The sequence below is a fragment of the Nelumbo nucifera genome, chromosome 8 (assembly GCF_055504915.1).
Source record: "Nelumbo nucifera cultivar China Antique chromosome 8, China Antique-T2T, whole genome shotgun sequence".
Lineage (NCBI taxonomy): Eukaryota > Viridiplantae > Streptophyta > Magnoliopsida > Proteales > Nelumbonaceae > Nelumbo > Nelumbo nucifera.
The window spans coordinates 55,294,915-55,306,365 of NC_142656.1; the positions used below are offsets into that span (position 1 = coordinate 55,294,915).

The 11,451-nt window shown below is 37.6% G+C and overlaps 1 protein-coding gene across 1 annotated transcript; it reads left to right on the forward strand.

Annotated features, from left to right (window-relative positions):
• The first annotated feature begins 1,087 nt into the window (after positions 1-1,087).
• LOC104601651 (26S proteasome regulatory subunit 10B homolog A) lies at positions 1,088-11,250 on the forward strand. Its single transcript, XM_010265087.3, has 10 exons — positions 1,088-1,303; positions 4,406-4,525; positions 5,031-5,167; positions 5,340-5,501; positions 5,649-5,735; positions 5,851-5,937; positions 6,039-6,176; positions 9,604-9,795; positions 9,909-10,007; positions 10,945-11,250. Exons 1-10 carry the CDS (start codon positions 1,210-1,212, stop codon positions 11,017-11,019), a joined length of 1,191 nt encoding a protein of 396 aa, XP_010263389.1. The 5' UTR covers positions 1,088-1,209; the 3' UTR covers positions 11,020-11,250.
• The last annotated feature ends 201 nt before the right edge of the window (positions 11,251-11,451 follow it).

The following is an 11,451-nucleotide window of genomic DNA, read 5'->3' on the forward strand; positions in this document are numbered from 1 at the left end:
TAAATGTCATATGGTTTCACGTGGATACGGGTTTTGGCGAAATATTAACAGATGTTAATGGTAAGGGTAGAGTTGGTCAATTTTCTGAAACAGTGGGGGTAATGTTAGTAAATTTTCAATTAGTAAGGGTGCACATAGTCAATTAGCTAAACAATGAGGGTAGTTTAATAAATTTACCCTTTTAAACATAAATTTTAATTTTGAATTTGAGTGCCTTATGTGGGCAAGCCCAAATTTGAGGACAAGTTGGGGCAGGCTGGACTAGGTTTTAGCTTAACCTAGGCCCAACCCAAAAATTTGCCCTTAAAGCCCAAGGTCGAGGTCAAGCCTGAATTATTCAACATGAGCCCAACTTGCAACCCACACTAATATTTGATGTACTTGGGTTGGGCTCGGGTTAGTCAATCCCACCATACTAAAACTTGATATATATGTATATACATGCATGCATATCTACATACATTTGCATTAAATTTTGATGTTGGCTGATTGATCAATCCAAACCCAACCCAAGTGTATCAAATAGGGGTGTAATAGAGCCGAGTATCAAGCTACTTGAGCTCAAGCTCGAAGCTTGAATCGAACTGGTTATAAATAAATTAATATTAATAATTAAAAATAAATCAATATTAAGTATATTAAAATTTATAAATAAAAATAAATTATAAATGTATTTATTTATATTATAAATAAGTTAATATCAAAAAATTAATGTTAATTTATATTATAAATACAGATATATTAAAAAAATATTATTTTATTATGAACTCAATTAGGACCGCAAGCCACTCGAGTAGGTTATTATGAAGCTTGAGCTTGATTCGACCAAGTACTTGACTTGAGTCGAGCTCGACTCGAACTCGATTACTGTGAGGAGTTCGAGTATTTAGCGAACCGAGCCCGAGCAGCTCGCGAGTAGGCTCGGCTTGCTTACACCATTATCAAATTTCGGTTCGAATTAGGTTGGACAGTTTGGGCTTGACCTCTTGGGCCTTAGGGCCAATTCTTTAGGTTGAACATTGAACCCGGACTGGACCGCCCGATTTACACCGTACTTAGTACTTACGCCCAAAATTCGGAGCTGGGCCGCATCCGACGGTCCGGTCCATGATCATTTCGTGCATATAAGACCTGTGGAGCTGGTTTCCTACTCTGCAAGGCAACCAGCTCGCTAATTCATCGAACTCCGACCGTTTCAACCTGAAAAAGATGGACGAAGATGCCGCCCGTCGCCGGACCGTCACGGCTGAGTATCGGAAAAAGCTCTTACAGCACAAGGAGCTTGATTCCAGAGTAAGAACAGGTTCGTGCAAATTAGATTCAGAAACCCTAGCTTTCATTTTTCCCTGTTTTCGCTCCAAGGTTCATTTGTATTTAAGTTTAAGTTTCTCTATTATCAAATCTGTAGTCCTATTTTCGGAAATTGGGGCTTGTAATGTGTATTAATAAGAAGAGTTTATTTTCATTCCCTGGATTCTCTCGGAAGATTAGGGTTTTCTCTTTGACGTTTGAGGGATCTTTTACAGGTGTTAGTTTCATCAGTAGTTTGAATAAACCTGCGTCTAAATACTCAAAACTTAGTAGGAAAGTTTAACTGATAATACAAACTCATGAGCTCGAGTGAAGAACTTAACGGGATCTGCATTGAGATTAAATAAATAGTGTACCACAACCCTCTCGAGTTATTCATATAATTTGATTTGTTTAACTATTTTGTATATATCTTTTTCTTTATATTGAATGCTGCATATTTTGGGACTTAAGTTCTGAATTTTGTATATTCATAAAAAACGTTCTGTATTTTGTGCAATTAATTATCATGATGTTCCATTAATTTGTATATGACTGGTGGAAAAGAAAAGAGTATTCTTGGAAATGTACCTGAGGAAGATACATCCATACAAGACATTCTTTTAACCTGAAATTGTAGAGGCGAGCACCTTTCCTTGGTGCAGATTGATATTTATTCTCTTTGATCTGACACATGGTCAGGTACGCCGCACTTTGGAAGAGAACAACTAGTGTCCATTAACTTGGGGTGGCATGTTTTGCCAATGGTAATTTTAACATTCCACGTTTATGCTATGCCATAGATATAGACACATGGTAGAAAAATGTTACTCTATAGACTCACTTGAAAAGTGATAAGATATATCTTTGTGGAATTTAATTTTATTTTTATATGCCATATTGCATTAGCTATTTAAAAAAATTAGAAAATGAAATCATTTGGGTTAATGGAGATCAATTGACGATTCCTAATAGGGAGGCTAAGAAGTTGGAGAGATTAATGAGAACATTTCTTTGGGAGCCAGGGGAGGAAAAATGATATTTAATTAATTGGGAAATAGTCTATAGGAGTAAAGAGGAAGGTGGACTAGGATTAGGAAGGTTAACTCTCAAGAATAGAGCTCTCTTAGGAAAATGGTTGTGGAGGTGGCCTAGAGAAAGGGAGAGGTTGTGGCATGAAGTGATAGATAGTATACATGGCAGACTAGAAAATGGATGGGATGCGGGTGTATCACGTCAAGCAACATTGGTATCTCCTTGGAAAGCAATCCAGAGCATTATCCATCAGTTTCTCAACCTTGTCATGTATGATGTCAATTCTGGGAATTCTGTTTTATTTTGGAAAGACACTTGGGCGGATACTGTTGCCCTTAAGGACTAATTCCTGTCTCTTTATTCTATTTCCCTCTACAAGGAAAAAACTATCTCTCATTTTCTCCCATCTCTTACTTCACCCTGAACCTTAAGTTGGGACTTTCATTTTCGGAGAGGCTTGATGGATGATGAACTTAACTGTGTTTTCAGATCAGTTATCTCTTCTTGGCAGTGTCTTTCTGGACCCTCTTAATGTGGATGTGATATTGTGGTCCCCTCATCCAAAAGGCTACTTCTCTTGTGCTTCCTTTTTTTAAGTTCCTTTGTTCTTCTCTGAGACAGGGGGTTTTTCCAACCAAGGAAGAGACCTGTTCCACCTAAAATTGTTATTTTTTGCTGGGAAGTGTATTAGAGAAAGATTAATACCTTGGTTTGCTTGTAGAAGAAAAGGTCTTTCATGTGTTTGTCCCCTAACTGGTGTGTACTTTGCAGGGCTAATGATGAGGATTGCTCCCACTTACTTGTATTTTGTTCATTTTCTAGTTCTATTTGGAGTTGGACTTTTTCTTTGTTTGGGTGCAGGTGGAATCTGTCCACAGATTTAAGTCACCTGTTCGATCCTTCTTTTTCTGTGTGGCCTACAAATAAAGGAAAAATTATGTGGAGATGTATTAGAGCAGCCGCCTTATGGACAATCTGGGAATAAAGGAATGCAAGGGTGTTCAAGGAAAAGGAAAGAAACATTTAGGCTGTTGAGGATTGTATCTTGATTAGGGCCATTCACTGGTTGAGAACAATGGACTTCTTTCATACTTTTTCCTTTGATGATATTTGGAGAAACTGGATAGATGTGGCTAACAACCATACAAGGAAGGGCAGGGAATTTGCAGTGTGGATCCCTCCGCCTGAAGGATGGGTAAAGCTGAACTTCGATGGCAGCAACCAAGGAAACCCAGGCCCATCGAGGATAGGAGGGGTGCTGAGAGATACGGAGATCAACATCTTAGCCTTGTTTTCAGGCCCAGCAGGAATAGGAGACTCTAATAGAGCGGAGATTTTAGCGGCGGTACAAGGTATTCAGATTGCAGAACAACTAGGAGTTCAGCGATTAGTAGTTGAAGGAGACTCTAAGAATGTTGTGGGATGGTTGATAGACCCAACTTCAGCTATGTGACGACACATAGATTTATTGAGGAAAGTCAACTGGCTCAAAAGAAACATGACTGTTACCCCTCTTTGGGTGGGAAGATCAGCAAATACCTTAGTGGATGGGTTAGCTAAAAAGGGGGCTTCAAGGGAACATTTATTCTGGGCTGCTCTGTAATTTTACTTTGGGCTATTTCTGTTTTAATATGTTGTAATACTTTATTAGAAGAGGTAACAGCCCGTGCCTCTTTTGGGTTTCCTGTATTGCCTTATTACTTTTGGATTAATAAATTATATTCATTCATCAAAAAAAAATGGAGATCAATTGACACACTATGCTATGATGATAGTATCCATTTATTGAATTGGCCATGGCAATTTTTTTTCCTATTTACCCTTGATCTTTGAGCATTTGTTTAGGTTAGCAATGATCAAGTAATGACATGGTAAGCCTTGTGCTCTAGGCTGCCCTATTAAATAAGCCATTTAACATTTCTTACTATCCTTATTGTCATAATTTGACCAGATGCAACAAAGTTGCACATGGAATTATTTTGTAAACTATTCCCCATGCAATTGTTTTGTTGACCATCTCTATGCTTTCTCATTATGCCACCTTACATAACTCAACTGTGCTGAAACTGAAAATGTGCAGTGAGGGAGAATTTGCGAGCTGCAAAGAAGGAGTTTGCTAAAACTGAAGATGATCTGAAGTCACTCCAGAGTGTTGGACAGATCATTGGGGAAGTTCTAAGGCCTCTTGATAATGAGCGGTGTATGTTTTTTTTCTCTCTCATGTACCTGCTAAGGTTGTCTAAAAAGTGAACCCCAAAAGAAAACTTTCCCCCTTGTTTCAGTTTATGAACCAATTATGTTTAAAACCCACATAGATGTATTTTTTAAGAAACTAATAAAAGAATATCGTATTGGTTTTTGGAAACCTTTTCTGGGTCTGATTTGTAAAACTTGTTATGTTTTTTAGTGATATAATGTGGACAACTTAGTGTTGTTGCCTTGTTGTATGGCTTCTTCCATCTCATGCATCCTGGGATGTTCTGGTTCTTATTTTGTTATACATCAGCACAATGATACCCTAATTGTGACTAATTTGGAAAAGAGAAGGGAAAAAATCATTTGAAGAAGTATAATCATTGTTTCTACTTTCTAGTGGGGATAAACCTCAAGAATTCTTTCTTTTCTCTGTTTCTTGGCATGCATTACTAATGACCCTAGAAGTAGTTGGTGAGAATGTAATTGACTGTTTGTTCTTTCCTCATCAGTGATAGTTAAAGCGAGTAGTGGCCCACGGTATGTTGTTGGCTGTCGCAATAAAGTAGATAAAGAAAAGCTGACAGCAGGAACAAGAGTGGTACTTGACATGACAACCCTCACAATTATGAGAGCTCTTCCGCGTGAAGTAAGTGATTGGCTTAACTTGTTTGAAAAACAATAGTGACCGGAAACTAATTTTTTGATGATGATGTTATTCCATTATGGTCTGCCTTTGTTTTTTTTTTTCTTGAAAGGCAGAGGCGGAAGTAAATCTTTGGTTGTTCCAGTATCCGGTTTTATGTGGTTATTGGTTGTAGGTTGATCCAGTTGTTTACAACATGCTTCATGAAGATCCTGGTAATGTTAGCTACTCTGCTGTTGGTGGGTTGTCTGATCAAATCCGGGAACTCAGGGAATCTATTGAGTTGCCTCTTATGAATCCTGAACTCTTTCTTAGAGTAGGGATCAAACCTCCGAAGGTAATATTTATGTGGAGCTTGTAAATATTTTTAGCATCCGTTGCATCCTGTGTTATTAGCAATCTATGTATTGCACTCTCATATTTTCTGCCTTATCTACATTAGGACGATTTTGACTGTTAAAGCTCACATTTTTAATGATTTCAGGGTGTTCTTCTGTATGGGCCTCCTGGAACTGGCAAAACATTGCTAGCCAGAGCTATTGCAAGTAACATAGATGCCAATTTCTTGAAGGTAGGCTTTCTTTTTTGTTCATTACTGGAGCAAGAATTTTGTTATCCATCTATGTTTTATTATTTATATCAATATCAAATATACTGAAGTGTTCAACCATTTGCAATTAATCTAGGTTGTATCAAGTGCCATAATTGATAAATACATAGGAGAAAGTGCCAGATTGATAAGAGAGATGTTTGGATATGCGCGGGATCACCAAGTAAGACGCCAAATTGAGCTCTGCAGACTCTATTTGGGGGTATGGTGCTGGACTTATTACTGTGAGAAGTTCCATTCTGATACATTTTTTTCCTTGTCAAGCCTTGCATAATATTTATGGATGAAATTGATGCCATTGGTGGGCGGCGGTTTAGCGAAGGAACAAGTGCAGACCGGGAGATACAGAGAACATTGATGGAACTTCTCAATCAGCTTGATGGTTTTGATCAGCTTGGGAAGGTAAGTTCCTCCTAACCTAGTTCAACATGTTTCCTTGAGGAACCTAGTGAGGGGGAAGGGAGAAGAGACAGCTTATCAATAGTCAGTGTTGATGAGGAGACGATATAAATGTCTTGAAACTCTGGTTGTCCATTGACCTGTTGACCCAAGGTCTATAATGAAACTTATTTGAAATACTAAAGTAATATAAAAAATAAAAGATTGCATAACTTATCAGTGAGTATTTCTTACTTTGACGTGTCCACTAGTTCTGCCTGTCAGCCTGTAAAATATTCTCTTCTCCTATAGGCCCAAAAGTATTCACTAATATAAATTATTAGGGAGTATTTGTTACTGACCCTTTAAAATATTCTCTTCTCCCTGTAAAATATTTACTAATATAACTTACTAGTGACCCTTTTGTTTTTTGTTTTATTTTTTTTTTCTATAGGCAATACTTATTTTCCTTCCAGCTGACATCTCTCAAACTATAATACTTGGATGCTTGTACATGCCTGGTGTACTGGTATTGGACACAGTATGTACTGGATATGAAATCAAATACTGCATGGACACTTCTAGATATACTCTATGGGATTAACACTTTTAAAATGCATGAAATGATGCCATTAACAAGTCATATCATAAAAATCTGTATATGTTTGAAATTTAATTTTGGCAAGACATTAATATCAAAAAATGAAACTTAACCAAATACAAAAGCATGATATAAGCATATTATTGTTTAGAATGGAAGGTTTTTGGACCCTTAGGTTCTTGTTAAGGAAACCAAATACTTTGTCTTCTTACATGAACTTTCATTCAAATGGACAATTGACCAATAGCCTTGCTGACTCTCCAGCAAGAACAGGGGTAAATAGAAATGATTTCGTATGGGGAGTCGAGGTCTGGGGTTGAGTTCGTAAATCTGATTTACATTTAAAATCGTGTAACTTGGCTGGCTTTGTACCAGCCCCCTCATTATAACACATTAGAGTTGGGGATCTCATTTTTCTTTACCAGTAAATTATGTTTTATTATTTCTGGTGACTAAGAAAAGAAAACTTGGTCAATTTACATGGAAATAGTTGAGCTTGATGGTGTCTGGTTTCTAGCAATTGGTGTCTTGACTTTTTTCTTGGCATAGTCTAGTATTGGCTTGGTGACATCAGTGATTAAATTATTTGGTGTTATCTGGGTTTCACAAAATGATCATGAAACCTAGGGTAATTCCCTAGGTTCCATTGCAACCAGCAACCATCTTTCACTTGTAATTCTCTGTAACCTTCATAAAAAGTATTAACTTTGTATTAAGACATAGAAAATCAGGGTATTCATGAGAAGAAAAAGAAGAAAAAAAATCAGAAAATCTAGGTGTTGCCTTGACACTATGGGCTTTCATTTTGTGAGGGAGTTGCCTTGACACAAATAATGAAGTGGATTAATGGTTACAAGACAATGTGCATGGAAAAAAGGTCACGGGTTTGAATCTTGCCATTTGCATTTTGAATATTCCACACATTTGAGACCTGAGCAGTTTTAAGAAGCCGGGCTGGTTCACCATTTTCTGGTTAAACTAACCAGTCAGCCGATTTTGGGCAGTTTTTTTACCTATTCTGATTTCTAGGGTATGACTGAATGGGATATATGGCCGGGCATGTTGTTTCTTGGCACAGTTGGTCACTTGATCTTCTATGCATGTGCCCAAACCATCTTCATCTACTCTCTCTCATTTTATCACCTATTGGAGCTACTCCTAGGTTCCTATGGATAACTTCATTCTTAATCATATCCTTTCTAGTTTTACCACTCATCCATCTTAGCATTTGCAATTCTGCCCATTCATTTTCTGGACATCATGTTTTTTGACTGCCCAAATGCATCTATCACATAAGTGGTATTCACCTATCACATAAAAGTCCAAATGAATCTCCGTTTTGTCCCTCCTGCTCTATTTTTTTTGGGTGACATCATTCTCAATCTCTCCCTTGTTATGAATTATTGAACCAAAATACGAGAAATGGTCACATCGAGTCATCTCTTGGTCTCCAATCCTTAGTGTATCTAGATTTATACTCCTATTATTACTAAATTTACATGTCATATACTTTGTTTTAGTCCTACTTATTTTAAAACCTCTTGTTTCTAAGGCTTTCCCTCTTTCAGTGCAAGTCTGTATTTGCATGAAAAAAAGGGAAAGGTAAAAATACTTTCTACTTGAAAAGTCATTTTCTTTTCATTTCGTGGGGAATGTTTATGCTCTGGTATTATTTGATGCCAACCTTACTCTGATCGGTAGTTTTACAAGAGAATGTGAGATGTCCATTTTACAAAAAATGACATGAGCGTACCATGCCCTGCCTGGGGACATGGGACCTGTATGTGGTCTGGGACCCCTGTAGCTTGCCACCTGTCCCATGCCTTAAGAATCAGTTTTGACATTTGAATGGGCCCCGGTTATAACCATGGCTGTGCTGCAAACCAGTTTAATTTGATGAATTTTAATGATCTGATTTGAGCATGATTTATATAACTGTTTTTTTGTCGAGAAACTTTTCTCCAGTCCATTTTATGGCAGTCACATTAGAGGGTTATAGCTTACTGTAGAAGCTGATTTTTGGCTCATTTATTCTTTTCAGATGGACCATGTGATCTGATGTGGGTTCCAAGTTACGGGGGACTCCAGACCCATATAGGGGTGATGTGTCCCCAACCCCTAGATTTGACCCTCAGGCATACCCACCTGCCACCTGGGGGGGGCATTAGAAAGGCTTTGTTCTCCGGTCCAATAGAGGAAGGGGGCTCTCAAAGGGCAGAATAGACAACTATGATTCAAGGAGTATAGAAGGCAAGAGTCATGAAGATTGGAAAGCTAGTGGCAGAAGGGGGGGGGGGCTCAATGGTGGTTGTGAGGTGGCTGAGAAATAAGAAAGAAACTATATGCAGTTTTAGGAATGGAATCAAAATGTTCAAGTGGTTAAATCAAGGAATGCAGGTGCAATGGGTTCAAAGACTAGCCAATGCTTTGGCTGGTGAGCTGTCTAAACAAGGGGTGAATATAGAAATTAGTTATTATGGGCTGAGTTGTAATTGTATTATAGTTATATCTTAAAGGGGAAGAGAAAGCCAGTTTTTTCTTTGTTGATATGTATTTCTTTGTACATTTATTTTTATTAATTACATGAATTCATGTTATCTATCCTAGAAAGAAATGTTCTACTTGACTACGATGTTACATCTCCTCCAGCAAAGAGAGAGAGAGAGAGAGAGATCCTTCGCGATACCCACAGGTTTCCTGTCAGTTTTGGATGTGGATGTTCGTTTCTTTTGAAGTGTTGGATGCTTTTTTACGTGATAGTAACTGGTTCTATATATATATATATATATATATATTGATTTTAATAGTTTCTGAGTGAATACAAGATCTGATTATTGCAATTGATGATAGGTCAAAATGATTATGGCTACGAATCGACCTGATGTCCTGGATCCTGCACTTCTTCGTCCAGGTCGACTAGACAGAAAAATTGAGATCCCATTGCCAAATGAGCAATCAAGAATGGAAATTCTAAAAATTCATGCTGCTGGGATTGCAAAACATGGAGAAATTGACTATGAGGCAGTGGTAAAACTTGCAGAGGTAAGCTCTTTATCTTGTTAATAAGCCTATATCACGATTTATCTTTTATTTTCTTCTTTTGTTTGTATGTTGCATCTGTTACCAGTAGGCTTTATGGCTTTCACCCATTGCAGGGATTCAATGGTGCTGATCTTCGGAATGTTTGCACTGAAGCGGGGATGTCAGCAATCCGTGCTGAACGTGATTATGTCATCCATGAGGATTTTATGAAGGTACTCTTTTTCTTTCTTTTTTTTTGGGGGGGGGAGAGGTACATGCATGCAATTAACTTTGCTATAGCCCTTTGATGTCTCTGCCATTGCAACTGATGGATGGATTTTTTGGCATGAAAATCTATATAGAGATTAAAGTAGCAAAATTATCAGTCACAACAATGGGGAGCTTTGTCAATCCATTTTTTTTCAGTTATTGCAACTATACAAGCCGGCCCAATTTAATTGGGAAGGGTCTCTGAGTTGAGTAGTATTTTTGACAAAAGCTAATACATTTATATATCAATCATTACATGTATAGGCCATGTATGCATCATGTACAGCTAGGAACTATACATCTAGTGGTTACAACTACTGTTGTTACAGTTTCTACTTTTTTTCTTTCGGTCACAACAAATGTTGTTACAGACAAGTATCTGGATAACAACCATTCTAATCTGAACGGCCTTGCATTAGTTACCATTATAATGTAACTTTGTTATTTGGTGATAGCAACCCTGTTAATCTGAACAGGTGATAATGGCATTGCATTGTTTTCCAATCAATATAAAGTATTTATTTATTTATTTATTATTATTATTTTTTATGGTTACAACCGAATACCATAAAAATTGTCTTAAGTAGTAAAGAGTGTGTTCCCTCGAGGCCGTGGATTTGGTGAATTGTGTGGTGCCTACTGCCTGGTATGTTTGCCAGTTCTGGTTTTAATTTTTAAACATTGGGCTGCACATGAAGCATTCCTTATTCTTTAAATTTGTTTGTTTTGTTCCACTTGGTAAGCGTAGGTTGGCATTTATTTCATTAAACGAGTACCATTTGTTGTTGAAGTTTGGGGTTGTCTCTTTTGGTTATTTTGATGCAACAGTTTATTGACCTTTTTATCTCATGTAAACAATGGTCAGTTTTAACAAGTGCTCGACCTTTTACTGCTTTTCAGGCAGTCCGTAAACTGAACGAAGCAAAGAAGCTCGAGTCAAGTGCCCACTACAATGCTGACTTTGGGAAGGACTGATCAGAAAATACACGCTGCTCTGTTGTTTTAGCCATGGATGTTGGGGCAGTGCATTCTCTTTTTATTTTTGTCTCGATTGTGTATTAAATCTGCAGGCATTCCTTGATCCCAAGTTCGAAATTTTAGCATAATGATTTTGGGAGGTCTGTGTTACTGTTTGTCAACCAAAAACTTTTTTTTTTTGCTACAAAAACAAGTGAGATGATGATAATGAAGAGTTTCGTTAGCTAAGGCAGGTGAAGTGTTCTATTCAATATTTGACGAGAACCGGTGGTTTGTTTTCTCTGTTCAGCTGGGTGGGTTCTAGCTTCTAGTCCGGTATCTGGAATTGACATGCAATATGCCTGGTTTTGAATTTAGGGGTTTTTATAGTTCAGTCCACCTCCAGGGTGGAGTTAAAACTGAATCCTGCCCGTGGGTTGATGCCAAATT

What these genes read in the sequence shown, in the direction of transcription:
- LOC104601651 (XM_010265087.3), top strand. Translation starts at nt 1,210, where the DNA reads ATGGACGAAGATGCCGCCCGTCGCCGGACCGTCACGGCTGAGTATCGG. An exon ending in GTTTTGATCAGCTTGGGAAG is followed by an intron (nt 6,177 to 9,603) that starts GTAAGTTCCTCC and finishes AATTGATGATAG; the next exon opens with GTCAAAATGATTATGGCTAC. An exon ending in TCCATGAGGATTTTATGAAG is followed by an intron (nt 10,008 to 10,944) that starts GTACTCTTTTTC and finishes ACTGCTTTTCAG; the next exon opens with GCAGTCCGTAAACTGAACGA.